Source organism: Girardinichthys multiradiatus, chromosome 9 (assembly GCF_021462225.1).
Source record: "Girardinichthys multiradiatus isolate DD_20200921_A chromosome 9, DD_fGirMul_XY1, whole genome shotgun sequence".
Taxonomy (NCBI): Eukaryota; Metazoa; Chordata; class Actinopteri; order Cyprinodontiformes; family Goodeidae; genus Girardinichthys; species Girardinichthys multiradiatus.
Window position 1 is genome coordinate 2,215,406 of NC_061802.1, and position 19,999 is coordinate 2,235,404.

General features: G+C 45.7%; 1 protein-coding gene and 1 long non-coding RNA gene across 2 annotated transcripts in view; both read left to right on the forward strand.

Moving 5' to 3' along the window:
* The window catches only part of mast2 (microtubule associated serine/threonine kinase 2), a 139,678-nt gene extending 132,679 nt beyond the window's left edge, over positions 1-6,999 (forward strand). Inside the window, exons 26-32 of the mRNA XM_047374758.1 lie at positions 53-289; positions 372-598; positions 1,191-1,313; positions 1,389-1,525; positions 1,880-2,067; positions 2,290-2,810; positions 2,991-6,999. Coding sequence (XP_047230714.1) covers positions 53-289; positions 372-598; positions 1,191-1,313; positions 1,389-1,525; positions 1,880-2,067; positions 2,290-2,810; positions 2,991-4,289 — 2,732 coding nt within the window. The 3' untranslated portion in view covers positions 4,290-6,999. The remainder of the gene's footprint in view (positions 1-52; positions 290-371; positions 599-1,190; positions 1,314-1,388; positions 1,526-1,879; positions 2,068-2,289; positions 2,811-2,990) is intronic.
* Positions 7,000-18,333: 11,334 nt separating this feature from the next.
* LOC124873798 lies at positions 18,334-19,782 on the forward strand. Its single transcript, XR_007039630.1, has 2 exons — positions 18,334-18,573; positions 18,836-19,782. It is a non-coding gene; the product is annotated as an uncharacterized LOC124873798 (long non-coding RNA).
* Positions 19,783-19,999: the final 217 nt, after the last annotated feature.

Here is a 19,999-nt window from a genome sequence, read left to right on the forward strand (position 1 = left end):
ACCAGATTTAAAGATGAGGTTGAATGTTGACTGAAAGATAAGCTGTTTTCAGCGGGCAGCTCCGGGGACGTCAGTGAACGAACAAACGGCGGCGCAGCGACCAAACCGGCTGCAAACGGCGACTCTCCGTCCACTCCAAAGGCCATCAGCGACCTGGCGGCTCGCAGGGCTCGCCATCGCCTCCTGTCCGGAGAGGCAGACAAACAGGCGACGAGCCCCAGCCCCCGGCCGTTCACCAAGGTCATCAAGTCGGCCTCAGCCAACACGCTGTCGCTGGTGATCCCTGGAGGTTGGTGTGATTCTTTTCTCCAGGAACAGAACCGAACTAACCTCTGTAGGAGATTCTGCAGACTCATTCTGTCTGTTTGTAGATCATCACGGAGCATCCCCATTGGCCAGCCCGATGTCTCCTCACTCACTGTCGTCCAATCCGTCGTCCCGGGACTCCTCTCCAAGCCGCGACCTGTCCCCGGCCGTGACCAACATCAAACCCGCCATCGTGATCCACAGAGCGGGGAAGAAGTACGGCTTCACCCTGAGGGCCATCCGGGTCTACATGGGAGACACGGACATCTACACCGTACATCACATGGTCTGGGTGAGTGTTGGAAACACCTGGAAACCTTTGACTAAAGGCAGGTGATGCTTTTCCTGCACTTACAGCCACCTGTACAGAGGACTATACAGGTTGCATTCCCAGAACTTCATGGTTACATTTCTAGAATAGTTTCTTTTTAAACTTTAAGGTCACTTTTCCGGAACTTTAAAGATACATTGCTGGAACGTCCAAGTCATTTTTTAAGATAAATCGGTTTCTTTTCCCAGGCTTACAGGTTGCTTTCCTGAACCCTAGAGGCTACTGTTGTTTTTCTAGAAAGTTATTTTCCTTAACCTTGTAGATTATTTTTCTATAACCTACAGGTTAGTTTTCTTAGGTCTACAGGGTACTTTTAAGGTCTGACTGGTAGCCCTGTTACTGAATGGATTCCTAGTGTCAGACTGCAGGTATTAATGGGGAACCTCGCTGTCACCGGGTCGCTGTCACCGGGTCGCTGTCACCGGGTCGCTGTCACCGGGTTGCTGTCAGTTGACAGAAGGTGGCAGTAAACAACAACCCTAACAGGCTTCTGTCATCCTTCTGTCTCCCTGTTATGCTCCCTCTGATCTTCCATCTCTCCATTCACCCTCAGCATGTGGAGGAGGGGGGTCCGGCACACGAGGCGGGGCTCAGGGAGGGCGACCTGATCACCCATGTGAACGGCGAGCCGGTCCACGGTCTGGTTCACACTGAGGTGGTGGAGCTCATTCTGAAGGTACAAATGTAAGCATAGAGCAGCAAGCTGGAAACGGTTCATTAGACATTTATATTGCTGTTTGTGGTCTCTCAGAGCGGAGCCAAAGTGTCCATCGCCGCCACCCCGTTTGAAAACACGTCCATCAAAGTCGGCCCGGCCCGCAAGACGAGCCACAAGTCCAAGATGGCGAGACGCATGAAGAAAACGAAGAACAAGGAGGGACAGGACAGGTAGGACTCACTCTAGAGGCAGGGACATCATTTGTGCAGATTAAAGGAGAAACCGCCGCCTGCCCTTGATCCTCGTTACTGAAGAAGCTGTTTTCCTCTGGAGGATTAGAGTGAAGGTTTCTTATCTTATCTATAGAAAAATTATCTTATATTGCCACAGAACAACAACTTTTCCAATTTATAGCCATGACTTTCCATAATACCTAAAAACCAGCACCAGGGTACAACTGTCAGAATATTTATGTATAAACCAAAACTAAAGAGTGCCAAGAACTGGACTGTGTGGAACACCTGTATTAATTTGATGAATATTGAAACCACACGGATTCCAAACAACTGTCTCTCCTCCGGCAGCAAGAAGAAGACGTCTCTGTTTAGGAAGATCACCAAGCAGGCGTCGCTCCTCCACACCAGCCGCAGTCTGTCCTCCTTGAACCGCTCGCTGTCGTCAGGGGAGAGTGGCCCCGGCTCACCAACTCATAACCTGTCGCCACGGAGCCCCACGCAGGGCTACAAGTCCACACCAGACTCCGCCCCCTCAGGTGAGAGACTCACACAAACACCTTTTCTAAAAATAATGATAATCAGCAGCATGAGTAAAATCTAGAAACTGCCACTGTTTTAAATAAATATTGTACTTACAGTTAACCCCGTGTTTTCTAAAGATGGAACAAACTAGTGTGGAGCATCAGATATAAACTGTCTGGTTAAATAAAAAAAGTACCTGGAGGAAACAAATACTCTAATCTTTTTTTCCCTCTCAGTTGGAGGAAACTCGTCCCAGAGCAGCTCCCCCAGCTCCAGCGTTCCCAACTCCCCAGCGAGCTCCGGACACATCCGACCCAGCTCCCTGCACGGCCTCGCCCCGAAGCTCCAGCGCCAGTACCGCTCCCCCCGTCGCAAGTCTGCGGGTAATATTCCCCTCTCCCCTCTGGCCCGTACACCTTCCCCCACCCCCCAAGGCAGCTCCCCTCAGCGCTCCCCGTCTCCGCTCCCCAACCACACCGTGGGTCAGTCCTTTCCCGTGAAGCTCCACTCCTCCCCTCCACTGGTCAGGCAGATCTCCAGGCCCAAGAGCGCCGAGCCGCCGCGCTCACCGCTCCTCAAGAGGGTCCAGTCAGCTGAGAAACTCGCTTCCTCACTCTCCAGCTCCCCTTCATCTCCTGCCGCCGTGGGAGGAGCAGTGGGAGCAATGGTGGGAAGTCGAAAACACAGTCTGGACATCTCCCATTCGGAGTTTAAGAAGGAGATTCTGCAAAGGGAGCCGAGCTTACAGAGCCTTCAGGTAAAAGATCACACAGGTTTAAATCATTTGGTTTTAATCCATTAATTTGTGTTGGTCTGTCACATAATATCCTAATAAAATACATTGAAGTTAATGGTTCTAATGTGAATAAAAAGGTGAAGCAGCGTATCTATGCACATTTTGTTAAAAGCGTCCGTGATTTTTCTCCCTGACCCTCAGGAGTCGGCCAGCGAGGGGCTGCTGTCATCAGCTGGGCGTGGCGTGGAGAAGGGCAGCCTGCACAAGCATGCCTCCTCATCCAGGAAACTAGGCCGTCAGGAAGGGGATGGTGCCCTCAGCTCGGTGACCGGATCACTCGGTCTAAGCCCCGGGAAAAGCAAGCTGAAAGACAAACTATCTGCCATCCGACAAGACCGAGCCGAGCGGCGGGAGTCACTGCAGAAACAAGACGCCATCCACGAGGTGGACTCCTCAGAAGACGAGACGGACGAAGGCTCAGAAGACAGCCAGGACGGACGCAGGGTGGCCACCTTCACCCCACCCCCCCTGCTGAGGCCCACCTCGGTGAGGACAGGCCCCGGTGGCACACTGCCGTCCCTTTGCCTCTCCCCCTGCACCCCCCACGCCACCTTCTGCCACACAGGGCCGCATCAGGTTGGCAGGATGACCCCTTCCATCACAGACCAGAAGCCAACTCACAGTGGCACCTCTGGAGCCGGAAAAGATGGAAGTTCGGTCTCATCTGCAGTAGGGGCAGACAAACTGGAGAGGAATGTTCCAGAACTGAGCGGATCCTCTAAACCCACCCAGGTTCCCCTCCCCTTCTCCACCCCCGGCAGCGCGTTCATCTCGGTCAGCAAGCCAACCCCCCAACAAGAGCCCCAGATTTCATCCAATCAGAGTCAGCAGAGACCCATAGCGCCGCCTGCTGTTAGCTCTTTAAGTTCCCCCGATTGTAGAACCACAGAGACCCGGGAACCCCCCCGCGCCTCCTGCTCCTCCCCCGGCATTCCTAAAGAGAAAAAAGAGGCAGATAACAGGAGGCTTTGTGCAGCTGCAGCCACTGCTGGTCCAAGCACCTCCTCTTCATCAGTCTCCACGCCAACCTCAGGCCACCCGGCCCCGCCCACTGAGAGTGGCATGGACAGGGTCGTGTCTCAGCTTGCTACAGTAGCGAAGAGCGTCCTGGCTCCCGTCAAGCTCGTCACGTCTTCAGACAAAACCACAAAGGACCAGAAACCTGTGGCTGCCTCCCAGTCCTCACACCCGTCCCTCAGCAAACCCAAGATGGACCGCACAGCTTCCTTGACCAAATCCTGTACCCAGAGAGACTCTGCAGTGCCACAATCCTGCAGGGACCCATCAGAACGACCCACATCAGGGGCCGCCACTTCTACCCCAGAATCAAACTCTACCACATCCACTGTGACTTCTGAGCCACAGGTCCGAAGGTCAGAACCCCCCGCAACAACTCCCAGCACCACACCGGCCTCCTCTCAGCACGGCAGGAAGACGTAGTTGCAGAACGGGTCGCTCCACTCCGAGCTGCACCTTCAGAATAACACTGATCCGGTACTTTTATCAGACTGATGGAAGTCGAGCTCCATTCTGACTGTTTTTATGTTCATGTGAGTTACATCAGTGTTGTGACTTCTCTTCTAGCCAAGGCGATACATAAGGGGCTGCAAATCTAAACAGCTGGCTGGTTCTGAAAACACTGATAGACGTTTCTGCACTGACCCGTTAATGACGTCTGCCTTTTCCAGAATCATCCGGTCACGACCTGGGAACGTTTTCACGCCAGCATGAAGTTTAAATGGATCTGCGTCATGATGAGAACCACCACAACTAACCTGACTCTGCAGTGCTTCTGTTTGCTGACTGCAGGCTAAACTCTGGACCAGACCATTTCGGGTCAAGCGTTAGATTGTTAGTGATGAGGTCAATCAGAACATATTTAGATTATAAACGTCAGAAAACGATGATGATCGTGTAGCTGCTGAACATTTAACAGTTTATGAATCGACCGGAACCTCTGAGTATCTGAAGCTGTCGAACTCAGATCCGCTTCAGCATGTAGGGAAAACAAAGGTTCAAACTCCCAACAAACAAGTCTGATTATCGCCCTCTGTAGGCCAAAAATTCCTCTTTAAATTCTGAACAGACAGAACAGGGTCCAGATCAGCCCACACCTGCCTCTCCCACTTGTGTTTCATATCCAAGCCTTTTTGTTTATTATATTCTAAAAACTGTATTAAATTTTGTTTCCATTTATTTTAGTTCTGATTGTCCGTTGGGTCATTTGACCCTGAGTGACCTCCTGCTGGTTAATTTTGCCAAAGAACCTTTCCTTACAGAAGTAAAATAAGGAAAACTGACTCTAAGTCCTAAAGATTATCTTTAAAGGCATGAAATGTTTCAAGGAAACATGGCGTCGTTGCATCATCTTCACTGAAAAAATATTTAGTACAGCCTCTAAAATAGACATCTGTACCAAATGAATTCAGGTTTCCTAACAGCTAACGACCACCAGGGGGCAGCTCTCGTGGCTGCAGCAGTAAGTAGGCGAGGACTTTCTCACCACTCTGACTGGTTTGTATTTAAAGGAACATTTATCTATCATGTCTATGATTGTTTGTTTACTTCTGGTAGTTCTTCACCCAACTGTCCTCGTTAAAAGAGGAAATGTCCCTTTAAATCAGAGTAACATGAGAATAAAGACCTGAATAAATCTTCAGCTGAAGCTACGTTGCCTTTAACAGGCAGCTGCTGGACCTGCAGCTCGTTGTCATAGCGCCACCTTGTTGCCATTGGCTCACGTAGCTTTTAATGCAAACATCTTCTAGTAAGTCTCCTGCAGCCTACTTAGTCAGAACTCAGAAGTCCAGTCTGTTAGCTTGACTGCACCCAGAGCGTCAGAACCTCAGATCGGATCTTCGAACCGCCGTCTGTTTAATTTTCAGCCCTGTCCAGTTTCATTTGGACCAACTTGCTGTATTTTGCCTCTAATCCTGTGAAGTTACCAGGCTTTACTTTGTGTGTGTGTGTGTGTGTGTGTGTGTGTGTGTGTGTGTGTGTGTGTGTGTGGACGTCAGTGCATGGTTGTATCTCTGTATACGAGTATTTAAGGTTGTGTTGTATACCCTCTGTGTGTGTTTTAGGGTTAACGCTGTTCGGGAATTTCTTGTAAAACTCTTTAAAGAGTTTTTCGGATTCGTTCAAACAAATCTCCGATAAATCAGATTCTGTTTGGACCTGACGGCTCTGATCTGTTGTTTAATTTAGCTGGTTTGGTTTCCTCATGTTGTGATCCAGAGAGCAGGACTGAGATAAGTCCAGCTCTGATTGTCCTATATTTACGTGTTCTTCATCTCTCCCAGTGGGTTTATTGTGTCCCGCTAACTGATCAGGCTGTTCACGGCGCTGCTTCTGCCTGAACTCGGACTCTTGGCATGTTGTAAACGACTTTCATGACGATCTGCCACGTTCTGCCGTCTGTTGGTCTGCTCAGAGACAGAAACAAGCCAAGGTGGGACGAACCGACCTGGAGCAGAGATCCGGTTTCTGAAAGTTAGTTCATCAGCAGGCAGGACCTTCCTACCCTAAAACTCTACGTTTCTTACTTCATTTGCTGCATAATTAGGATTTAGTTTTTGCAGCATGAACTGCAGAGAGAACTCACCATCGTATCCTCCGGATCCTTGGTTCATAATTATATATGACGGTAAAAACTATTTCATCAAAATGAATCTGAATCATTTGCCTGCAGGTCCAGATTGAACCTTGAGTAAACAGGCCTGATGTTAGGGGTTCCCCAAAGAGGAACCATCACATTTCATTATTCACAGCAAAGTCTGGCTGGAGAGACTTCCTGAACAAAGTTTAAACATCTCCAAACTCATTCAGGAAGTCGCATCAGTCGAGGAAAAATGAAACCGGTTTGTGTTTCTCGTTTCGTCCTGCTCTCCACATTTCTGTCACTGAGGAGCTTCCCCTCACCTCCGACTCTGAGCATCAGGATGGGGAGGAAGATGATGAAGAGCTGGGAGATGAACCCCAAACAAACATTTAAAGAAAAAAGACTTTTACTGATTCCTGAAGCTGAAGAAGAGGAGAGAAGAACGTTGCTAGAGTAAAACCAGTGCAATATGTTTTATTTGATCATGTGGTAAAAAGCATGTTGTTGTCAACCTTACCTTACAACAATAATAAAGTTTTTTTATCAATATCTTCTTCCTGATGGAAACTTTCTGACTTCATGTCAAACTTTACAGCGATTCTACAGTTCAGCCAAAATTCTTCACATTTAAACGATTTTCAACCAAGAAGTTTTTTCTCCCAGGAGACGATAACTTATCTGAGAGGAGGATCAGTTTAAAAAGGTCAGATTTAGTTAAAAATGGCGTGTTGAAAATTATTCACACCTTTCTCAATAATCAGTAGAAAATGTTTTCTTGGTGTCAGCTCCTGCTTGTTATTGCTGAGAGATTTTCCACTATTTTCCCCTTTCTAGATTTTTCCAGACATGGTAGCAGCGGAGCTCTGCAGGCCAGATGCCTGCTGGGTTTATGCAAACCACCATTTTCACATCTAATCTGATGCATCTTCAACTAAGACGGGATAAAGTTGTTGTTTTGGGGATTTGTGTTTGAAGCGTTGTGGTGTGTATGAGAAGAGATGCTGAGCTCTGAAAGCACTGAGCTTTTCCCAGATTCTCCATCCTAAAGTGCAGCAGGAACATAATCCCACATCCGAATGTTCCTCACAGAAATGACTTGATGAAGACCTTCGTCTGTCTCATTCCCAGAAGAAAAGCTGCAGCTCTCTCCTCGCTTTGATGGCATGTTAAATTTGCTCCATCTCCTGCTTCATGCCGGTGGTTTGATTCCCAGCCATTAGCTCTCATCATGTCCTGCTGCACTTCCAGAGTGACTGAGAGGAGGAAAAGTGGCGGTAAATTACCAGTAAAGCAGTATTATCACCAAGGTGGCCTCATCCAACGCAGTTAAACTGTGGGCTGCAGCATCCAGTGTCTTAATGGGCCTTCAAATCAGCTGCTGGAGGAGCATCCCCGACTCCCTCTGGCTCTGCAGCAGATTCAAGTGTCTTCAGGGACATCTTCAGCTGTGCATTTACAGAAGGTAATCTGCAGCACTGCGAGGCTGAACCACTTCAGGGTAAAACTGGAGCTCCATTAGTTTCCTTGAACAGTCGTGTGGCCCGAGAGCTGCTATAGAACCTCCCATCACTGGACTGAAGGGGTCAGGGGTCACTCCGCCTGGTTTAAACTCCTGCATTCTGGGATAATTGGGTGCCCCTCCCTCTTCCATCCATCCTGGTGTCTGCTGGGAGCCGTCAGAGCTGTGGGCTCCTCTTCATCCTCACAGGAGGTCCTGAGGGGATGGAGGAGCAGGCTGGCGGTGAGGAGCTCTGACAGCCGTGGTCCGAAGCGCTGACAGCCAGGTGGCGCCGAGTGATGAATGGCCCGCTGCGCCTTGCTCTGACACGGCGCTCTACATGAGTGGGCAAAGTCATTCCAGAATGCAGAGAGGTGGAGGAAACCAGAACCAGATTTATTACCTCTGTTCGGGTCGGCGTCATGACGTCAGTCACAGAGAAAACATCCAGGTCTGAATGACCGCTGTGGAGCATCAGGTGAGGGAGCTTCTCCAACCTGAACCGAGACCAGGTCAGAACCAAGTCTTGAAGGGAGATGAGATCAGGTCCAGGAGCAAACCATTTCCCTCATAATAATATAAAAGTTGCTGCAAATGAGACAACTCATCAGCAGGTTAACCTAGAACTGGTTTTACTGGTGCGCCGAACCTTTTACAGTTTGCTGCTCAGCCACCTTTAGCTGAACCCAGTAAATCTGGTTGTCTTGTTTATGATTGTTTAGGAAAATAGATCAGACCTTTGACCTCCTGGGTTTGTTAAAAACAATAAAACGCAACAATAATCGGCTAATAATGGATCAGCAGCCAGAATTTAGACCCGCCGGTTTCAGCTCAGTCGACCTCTGCTGCTGTCCGTGGAGGAAAATGACCCGGAACAAGGAGCAAAATAAAACTGGTTCTCCTGTTTTCCTTGTGTTCTGTCTAGAACCAGGCCCATACATCTACATGAAGGCAACCTTCTCTCTGTAAATGAGGCCCAGGCAGCAGATGGATGGAGAGCAGCTGAGATCCATCATTGTTCACCTCATTCAGTAAATACCAGTTTTCTTGTTTGTACGAACAACTGCTGCCTGTTCGGTCTGCAGAGGCGCTGATAAACGAGGCAGCTGGACCTTTCCTCAGAGCCGGCTGCTCGCTCCCTCCTGAATTCTTCCACTCGTTCGGCTTGATGGGACTTTCAGGACGAAGCTAAATGAAAAACGATGTCAGCAAACCTGAAGGATGAAGATGGAAACCTGGAGATAACGGGCGGAGCAGAGAGATTAAACACCGGCGCTTCCGATATTCCTGAAAATTTCTGAGCAGGATTGAATTAGGCCAAATACCTGCAGCTGAGACATGAATGAAATCACCTTGATCAACCTATGAGGGAAAATGTGACCTAAATCAGGATTTATGTGGAAATCATTCCAGGTTCTCTGCCCACACTGTGCTGGATGGTTTCCTGAAGAAGGACATTTGTTAAAAAGTGACAACCGGTTTCAAATTCACAGAACTATTTGTATAAATTAAACCAGATCTGCCACCAATTAAATGAGGCGTTATGCAGCATTTAGGGGAAAATGACCAATTTATAAAGATTTATCTAAACTACAGCCTGAGAAAGGGAGCTTCAGATTCTCAAAGATGAGTGCTGATTGCAACATGCAGATGGCAGGAAATAAAAGTTCACTGGGGGGGTGAGAACTTTCTATCCTGAAGCAGCACAAGCTGCATCTTCTGGACTTGGTTGAGTTTGAGATGGATTTTATCTGCAGTAATGGACCTGACCTCTTGCTTGCAGATAAAGTGAGAAGCTCAGTCATCTGGGTGCAGCTCAGAGCCGAGACCACTGCTCCTCCACACCGAAAGGAGTGGAAGGAGACCCCAGAACTGACTGGAGGAACTACATATCCCTTCTAGTCCGACAACACCTTGGGATCTCCTAGGAGGAGCTGGGGAGTCTTATCTAGAAAAAGGGACTTCAAGGTTTTGCTCCACAACTAGACCTCAGGTAACCAAAGGATGGATCAGTGGTACCCGTCCAAGTTTCTATAATTTCCCTCTGTGTCCTATAATGAGCCGAGTGATTAAACCAGTCTCCTGATTGGCTTAAGCTTGGCAGAGAGAGATTGCCTCCCATTACTCCCAGTGATCTAATTGGTCTCTTGTGGCAGCAGGTGCCAGGCACTTAATGAGGCCTGTTGCAGCTGATGGATGGGTGCTGTGACGTCCGTCCTGTTGTCCCAGAGACGTCGACGCTGAGGAGGCTAATGGTGCATGAAATAGCTGCCGTAGTGAGGACCAGAGATGGACCGTCCAGATTGATTTATCTGTTTTTGAACAGAAAAGACATGAAGAACGTGATGTTTTTACATCTTCATGCTGGGACTCATCAGTCTAGAGTCTGACAGAACGACGCTGCTGCATCTGAGTTACTGAATTATTACCTGCACCCATTGTGTCCAATTAAAAGCTCTCTGACAATAGATTCTCATGAGTTAATATGATGAAAATAGGAAATAAAACCGCTGAATGCTTCACCCAACAAATATATTCATTATTGTTACTTGAATTTTTCTAATCTTGAGTTTCTTCACAGTTAGAGGCCAACACAATTTTACAACAAAATCGCATCATTGTGACTTAGAAATGTTTTATTATTAATCATCATCATGAAACATGAATCGCCAGAAGTTGCTAAAACACAACATGATGCAATTAAATTTGCCAAAATATAAAGCAAAATTCCACTATTTTATATTTCTCTAGCTAATCAAAGCATTTGACATGATGCATTAATGGTTGAATCATCGCTGTTTTTATTAGAAACAGCTTATTAAAGAGGTGTACCACAAGGAGGAGTTTCTGGCCCACGTCTCTTGTAGTTCATACATTTCTCATAGTAACGCCTTGATGTAGGTACTCTGATGTACGCAGATGAAGTGACTGCACAACTGTAACAATTTTTAGTTCTGTAAATAATTTAAAACCATATCTGACCTTGAATTCAATGGGAGTAGCTGTAGATACTCTATTCATCATCTAAAATCAAGTGAACGGCACACGATGCTTCTTTTCTTACAGAGAAAAAAACATTTAGTTGTGTTTTAAAATGTGTTGCTTGGTGTTCCTACATCAGCTCTGCATGTTACATTTATCATCCATTAATGGTACAATGCTCATCAGTCTGAAGCTGTTCACTGAGACCAGCGAGACTACAGAAAACCTAAAAATACCATGTTTGAATTGATCTTTAGACCAGTTCATCACCACTGCTGGTGTCACAGAGAAGGTTAATTAAACAGGTGGTCCTCAGCGAGAACGCCAGCCACCCTCAGCTGTGTGAATAAAAGCAGGGAAATGCATCCTGGGCAAAGTCCGCCGTCCAGACTGTGAACAAAGGGCTAACAGGAAGAGGTAAGAGCTGCTCTGTGTGTGTGTGTGTGTGTGTGTGTGTGTGTGTGTGTGTGTGTGTGTGTGAGTGTGTGTGTGTGTGTGTGAGTGAGAGAGAGAGAGAGCCAGGCAGCACTGTGTGGACACCCAGGGTCTCCATAAGTGTCTCACTGATTGATTGGGACGTCAGCCAAGATAAAAGATCCCGTCCTCACAGCCTGACCACACACACCCCCAGGGAGAAACAACCACATAACACACACACACACACACTGTACTGAATACAGATCTGCTTCTACTGACACTGCAGCTGAGGAACCGTAGGTGCATGACTACATTTATTAGAAACATGCATTTTTATTTGAATTAGATCTGCAAATGGAAGCTATTTATCATGAGTTCTGGGTGATAAATATTCACTCAGAAGGGTTTATTTTAGTTGGAGGCAGAGCTTCATGTCTGGAGTCGTTTCTAAAATAATTTTATTTCCTCCCATAACTAAAGGCTCATTATGAAGCATATGGAGGAAAATCACATGACCACCTCTATATTGGGTATCAGTGGTTGTCCTGTTGTGACCTTTCACCTCTAACCTGCTAACTGAGGTCTGTAGAGTCTGAGATGCGGCTCTTAGGTTTTTGGTCATTTCTCTGAGCTTCACGCTCTGACCTGAAGCTGAATCTGCAGGGACATCCACTCCTGGGAAGACTGGCAGCTGTCTGAGATGTTTTCCAGTTGGGAATAATCGTTCTGCAGAATGATGGACTTCAGGTAGTTTGGAAATGACCTTTTGACCTTCCCAGGTTGATAGGCAGCAGCAGTTGCTTCTCTAAGGCCATTGCTGATTGCTTTCCATCTTGGCTTATTCTAACACATACCTGTAGCCTCCAAGAGTTTTTTTCCCCCAGGATTTTCTAATATTCAGCTCTATCAGTCTCCCCATTTAGTTACACATTTTTATTCTCTTCAATTATTTGTGTTCATTAATTATTTTTTTATCTTTGTCTGCTGGAATGTACTTTTCCTATTATATCTCTTTCTCGTTTTTCCATGTACAGCACTTTGAACTGTCTTGCTACTCAACTGTGCTAGAAATAAACTTGCCTTGCCCATCAGCTCTGACCAGTTTCCCTGTTCTTGCTGAAGAAAATCATTTCCACAGCATGATGCTGCCACCTCCATGTTTCACTGTTGGATGGTGTGTTCGTTGGGTTCAGCGTTACTTTTTTTTTCCCTGTTATGATTTCATCTGACCAGACCGTCTTCTTACATATCTATTGTGTTGCCTACATGGCTCGTTACAAACTGGACTTCTTCTGGTTTCTTCTTACCAATCCTCCATAAAGGCCTGATTTATTCTGCAGCTCTTCCAGAGTTACCACGGACCTCTTGGCTGTCTCTCTGGTTAACGCTCTCCTTGTCTAGCCTGTCAGTTTAGGTGGATCTCCATGTCTTGGCAGGTCTGCAGTTGGTCCATCCTCCTTGTGTTCAGATGATGGATTGAACAGAGCTCTGGGAGATGTTCATAGCTTGGTATATTGTTGTAAAATCTAATCCAGCCTCAAACTTTTCCACAACGTTCTCCATGACCTGTCTGCTGTGTTCTTTGGTCTTGATGTTGCTGTTTGTTCTCAAATGTTCTGAAAAGAACCTCTGAGCCCAGAAACAAAACATCTGCAGTTAGACTGAAGTTAAATTACACAGCTGGACTCCGTTCATTAATTATGTGACTTTTAAAGGCAACTGGATGCTCTTGGTCTTATATAGGGGGTATCAGAGTAAAGGGGGTGAAAACATGCATGCCACACTTTTCAGATATTTGATCAAATATTCTCATACTGTATCTGTGGCTCTAAATGTGACCAAGTGTGTGAATACTTGTGAAAGGTCAGATCCGTCTTCATCATGCTTGTCTCCTGTTCTTCATGACACAATCAGACTGATTTTCACGGCTGGATGAGCTGAGTTTAAGGAAGGAACTAATGGAATACGTTTATCAAGTTTTCTAGATTTGTTTTGACATTTTTTATGATCTGGTCCAAAGAGAGAAGGTGTGCACAAGGGAATATAATTATTATTTTATTTCTTTCAGTATCAGAATCAGCTTTATTGCCAAGTTCGTACAAACAAACAAGGAATTTGACTCCGGTACACTTTGCTCTTTTGTTCTGTTTTTGTATTACAGAATATACAAATTTACAATTTACAATATATAATAATAAAAAGGTGCATTTGCAACATCTGTATGCTGTTGTTTTGTACTCTATTAAATGTTCATCAGAGAAACAACCTGGAGGAAGAAACTGTCTCTGTGGCGGCTGGTTTTAGTGAACAGTGCTCTGTAGCGCCACCTGAAGGTAAAACTCTAAACAGTTTATGTGCAGGGTGTGTGGGGTCTGCAGAGATGTTAGCAGCTCTTTTCCTGACCCTAGACCTGTATAAGTCCTGGATGGAGGGAAGGTCAGCTCTGATTATTCTCTCTGCAGTCCTGATTATTCGTTGCAGTCTGGACCTGTCCTGTTTTGTGGATGATCCAAACCTCACTGAGATGGATGAAGACAGGACAGACTGAATGATGGCAGTGTAGAAGATGACCAGCAGCTCCTGTAGAAGGTTGAACTTCTTGAGTTGCCTCAGGAAGTACAGTCTCTGCTGGACCTTCTTTTGAACAGTGTCTGTGTGTGAAGACCATCTCAGGTCCTCAGAGATGGTGGTTCCTAAGAACCTGAAGTGGTCCACGGCCGATACAGTGTTGTTGAGGATGGTGAGGGGGGTGTATATGGGTGGTGTTCTCTGAAAGTCCACCACCGTTTCCACAGTCACAGTTTGGTCTCAGTCTGTCATAAAATACCAAACCATCCTCCAGCAGCTGCAGATCTAACCTCCATTCATAGCTTCATTGCATTCCAAGTGTTTCCCATCAGGAATATTTGGTTCTCCTCGTTAACATCTAAACACTCAGTTCAGAGTTTGACCTGCAGGGGGAGCTGCTGTTGTTTCTACCATCAGTCTGGTCTCCATTCATGTTTTTCCACCCCCAGCTCTCATTCTGCCTCTTTCTTTTTCTGTTTGGAGCTGCAGACCCACCCCCATCACTCCTCATTGATTTATACTTGTGCCCCCCACCTTTCCACGGGTCCCTGTTGGGCTGTTCCTCTCGCTGACTTCTCCTCGCTCCCTCATTCATTTTGAACCTCCCTCCCTCCTGCAGAGGAGGAGCTGCTGGATGTTCTGACATCTCTATCAGGCAGCAGAGATGGCTGCCTGCAGGGAGAAGCAGTAAAACATCAGTTTTTACAGATTTAGGAGTCCCCTCTGCAGCATCAGGCTGGAATCATTCATCTGTGGAGTTAAACGGCTGCATGAGGACTGAAAGTGTTGAGCAGAAATATTTGTTTGTCCTGAAGAGCTGCTGGGTTTCAGTTTGGAGCGCTGCAGAGATACCAGAGTTCTGCTGTTATCTTCTTATTAATCGTTTAATGATGAGAACTATTATGAACATCTGATGGAATCACTGAAGTCCATCCATCCACCAACCTACCTACCTACCTAGTCCAGAGTTCTAAAGCCCTACAACTAGTTCAGTTAATAGAGACACCAGCAGCATCAACGATCCTCCATGACATCTGGACCCATGAACACCCTTGTCTGGTCCTGTCCAACTATCTCAATGAGTCAACATGTCCTCTGACCTTCACTTACTGTTCTGACTGTCAGAAGGTTCTGCTACTGCCTGATGAGACATTCGCACCACTCCTGCCCGTCTCCGATCTTCATGTGGTCCAAATACCACGCAGAACTGCTTTTATCAGTAGGTGGTGATGAGTTCGGAGTCCTGAAGACAGGCTCAGTCCAGAAGCAACAGCAGCAGTTTACCAACTTGAGGCTCTAACAGGGAAATGAGTTTATAATCTGACTGAAGTGGCAGCTTGTTCAAGGCCTCAGAGAAGTCTGGTTAACAACAGAAAGCTAAACTTCTTCACAGGCCTGTGGAAACTCATGACAGCACAGTTCAAGAGCTGCACTGGCTTCTGTTGAGTCTGTCTGCAGAGTTGGACCAACTGTGGGGAGATAACAAGGTTCTGGCTTTGAATACAGAGTTGTGACGGTTGGGGGTGCAAATCTGAAACTTTTCTTTTTAAAGAAACAAGTTGGGAACGTTATGAAAAGTTATTTGCTTGGAAATTAAATCAAGCAATGGCCTAAAAATTTCCTCCAAAACCTTGAAAAGGTTTGGATCTGGGTGATGAAACGATGAAGCCTGAGTCTGAAAGTTCTGTGAAAAGCCCAGAACAAGATGAACTGATTCATTAGCTGCAGCTTTAATCCCTGCAGCAGATCACTGTCTGACCTAACAGGGATGGAACAGTTAAAACATCTTCAGGGTTGTTTGTGCAGAACATCTATTGTTCCAAGCAAATTAAAGGTGTGTGTTTTTCTCTTACTGTGAGCGGTGCAGGTTCTGCTGCTTCCCACTCCACTCGTTTGGTCATAATTTGCCACAATATTCATTGTAATAAAGTCCTAAATCCCACAGAAGCCACACACACACACACACCCCTGTGTGTTTGTGTGTGTTTGTGTGTGTGTGTGCGCATCTATGCATGCTGGGCTCCAGTGATCAATAATTCAACGAGCCTGCGTGGACCTCAGATCTGCTCGCTGTAATGAAGGTAAAACGTTTCTCACTAATCGCCCGCCTGCTCTCATCCAAACTTTTCCTCCTCCCTGAACTCTCATCTTTTAATTCCTTCTCTCAGTTCTTTGTGTTTCCTCTCATTCTTTGTCATCCCCCCATCCCTGCACCGCTGTCCTTCCTGACCTCCATCATTCCCGGGAGTTAATTGGGGACAAACCATCTGACCTCATCCTCAGCATCTTTGTTGGATCTCAGATCTGCTGTTTTTGGAGCAGCTGAGCTTGGAGGCTCCATCTTCAGCTCAGCCTCTGTGCTTCATCAAAGTCACTCAGCGAGCTGTAAAACAAGCAGACATTCAATTATCAGCAGAGTTTTGTGGCGCTAAGGACATTAAAATGTAGATTACCTGATTAAGCCATGGGGGGGCACTGTTATATTAGATTAGGAGCCTCACAGATCCTGAGAAAACCTGAGTGCATGTAGGATCTGCTGTGCAAACAGCATCTCATCTAAGTGGTTTATTTTTAACATTTTGTTAGCTTTACATCCTTAATGAGGCCAATTCTGGGAAAATATTCCAACTCACTTCAACATCCGTGGGTTAAAATAACAAAAAGTGTTTTTCCCAGGGGAGCGCAGATGATTGGGTTTATTTTGGAGAGATTTAATTATCTCCACACACTGAAAGTGGGTCAAGGCTCTGTGACAGGATGGTAAAACGCGTGTGTTGGGAAGAAAAAGCCCGCCGGGCTTTAAATGCACACAGTGGTGGTTTGATCTGATTGAAGTTCTGTTTTATACAAAATAATAATCATTTTACAGTGATTGTGTAGAAGAAGGTTCTGACTGCAGCCTCCATCCTCCACCTTTAGATGAAGGCTGTCTAACTCCATAGATGTTCTTCCGGCACTTAAAGCTCTTCTAATATTTAGGTTTCTATGAAGACTTCACTGAGTTTTTGTGTCTCATTCTTCCTGGAGACATCTGAAGGTGTCCAACAGTACGGAGTCGTCTTTGGCCCATTTCTGGTTCCTGTGTTCTCCAGTAGTCTCTGTTAGGGACGGGTCAGGACTGCAACTGTACTCTCCTCTTCCTCAGCCAGGCCATTTTCTCACATATTTTCTGTCAAACTGGAGATCATCTGATGGTCATGGATATCATTTTAACTCTATCAGGATCACAAACACCTTCAGCAGTATTTTTATGTGTTCCTGCTCCTCATGCATCAATAAACAATACAACCTATTGCTTCCTGGAACTCAGGTTACTTTTCTAGAACTGAACCTAAAAGACACGGACCTTGAACCCTGGATTACAGCCCAACAATAAACTCTACTTCCACCCACGGTCACTAGCCTGCTGCTGGATTCTTCTGGTTCCCAACATGGAACGGGAACTGAAGAATCAAAGATCAGACACATTTTATGAGTGAACAAATGAGATCATTTGTTTTTATTTCGATATTAATGTTTACAGTGTCTACATTCTGTCTTGCCGTTTTGGGGCAGCGCCCTAGCGCCCCCTGTCAACAAGCCCCCATTGAGGCTGAGCTTCATCAGTCATGGATTATTGGTTTTTAAGATGTTTTTATGACCAAACTGAGCTCAAACACAAAGAAAAGATTAAACTCAGAGCATCAGATTGTTACCATGGTAACACAACAATCAAGCAATGTAAATTTGACGATTCCATTAAATCTGAAACTCAAATTTAACATTTTAAGATTTTTAGATTATCTCTGCTGAAACCGTTAATTTAAAATGAATAATATTCTCAAATTAACAAATATAAAACATTTTAGTTCCATGGTCCGTGTTAAAACTCGAGTCTTTATGGTTTGGGTACCCTAAGCAGCTGCTTAGTTCCCTTGGGCCATGGGCCGGCTCTGCCTGGTACTTTCTTGGAAAGTACTCTTTAAATTCCAGGGAGGTTCCCTGGAAATCTAACAGTAACGTCTGAAGTAGCATTTTTGGATCTAACTCCAAACCGCAGATCTTGACCAAGGTTTGCTAAAGTAAATCCTGCTCCAGGTTCTTCTATTGGTTCTAACGCTTCTTGATGCAGAGCCGTCTATGGAACCGGAGATCATGAATGTCCTCCCTGGGAACTTTGTTTTTTTATCATTTTATTTTTAAACATACGTATTTGGTGTCAACTGGAGATCCTCTGAACATCTTTGCTTCTCAGAGACTCTTCTGTGCTTTCCAGGATCTTCTGCTCTCAGACCAGATCCTGACCACAGAGCAGACCGAGAACCCACCAACAGAATCAGATTCATCAGAGGCTCATCAGGTAGGTCAATGTTTCCTTCTCTTTAACTGGAAGCCAAATCTTGTGGCTCCTCTGGTGGACATCAGGAGAACTGCACTGATCAGGGGGAGATCACAAACACCTGAGTGACCTACAGCCCAGAAGCATCTCCAGGACCAACACAACCATTAAAAGATGCTTTAGATTCCTCACATCTGGATACCTTTGGAGCAGAAACTATCAGTTTATAATAAAATGGAAAAAAGAAACCCAGAGATGTTAAAAAGGACTTCAGATCGTTTTCCTTGGGGATCTACCTGCTGGTTCTAATGAAGCAAACTCTGATGGACCTCAGATGAAGGTAAGAAGGATAATTTGATGAGCTCTGAGTGTTTGACCCCTCTTCAGAGCTTTGTCAAGTTTCTGTTCCTTTGGGTATTGGCTGCTGCTGCAGAACTCTGCTGTCCTGTTTGAAGCTTTGGATCTTCTCAAGTTTGGCATGTTTGTCACTTCTGTGTTTCTGCTACATGAGGAGCTGAGTGCTAACTAAGCTGAACTCATGAGGAATTGTGTCACTCAGATACCTAATGTTCCCATCTTCTTAAAGCGGTTTTATCCCACAGAGACTCCGCAGAGAGACTCAGATGTTGCTGTGAAAGATCATCTTCTGGTTGGTGAGGAGGACAACTGAGTCAGAGGCTGACGATGCTCAGAGAAACTGATGAGTTTCTGCAGAAGAAGAGAATCTGATGCGTTAATGTGCTGCTCCGGCTGCAGGTCAGATTCAGTGGGAGGCCTCGGTCCTCTCTAGATCAGGACTGGTGCTTAATTGAGAAACTGGACCTCTGATCTGTGTTCATGGAGGTGGATTTATTTGAGGTGTAGGTGGATGTTGTTCAGCTTCCTGAGTTTAGATCTTCAACCATCTGTGGAGTTTTCCTGAACCAGGCTGTCCTTTCCTGTTTGTTTCTGTGTTAGTGTTGGAACCTTTTCATTTGGTTCACTTTGATCTAGATATGACCCAGAGGATGCAGAAGTTCTTAAGAACCAGGTGAAGCAGTCTAAACTGGCAACCGGGGGAGACCAAGATTGGGTTAAAAAGTAAAAATAATAAAATCAACTAAAAGCCTGCAGACTGACACCACTGCTCCTCCTGATGCTCTTCTTCTGGTGCTTTCTCCATCTCCCTCCCCCACTTCTTCAGAACTTTCACTAAAATCTCATTATTGTCTGGTGGAAACAGGGAGATGTTTTATTATTTTACACAACGGCTTTCTGAGAGATGCATGTAAAGGTGGAGGACCCCCCCAACACATACTTTAATCTGTGTTTTGCAATAATAAATGCTAATTCTTGATTGTCATATGAGCACAGAAGGGCAGCTCTGGGGTCCTGAGGATGTAAGTAAGGGAGACCAGTTTAGCAGACCAGAGGCGACTGAAGCACCAGAGCATCATCTGACCTCACTCTTAGTTTGAGTTGGAACATAAAGTTAGAAATAAAACATTTAAGAGTAAAAAACCTCAAACTTTAAGTGTGGAAATGCAATAAATCTCCATTATACAACCAACTGACTGGTCTCATTTTGAAGTTTATTATTTGTAAGTTATTCAGCTGCAGCTGCATGATTCATTTATTTCAGAGTGAGCATCTTCATTATTCCTTTTCTAACAAATATATAAAGGCTTTCAACAAACTGCAGAACTTCTGTGTTTTCATTATAATAAATTGGTTGTATTTTAGAAGCCGGGTACCACAACAGGGCCCAGAAAGTGACTATAATGATC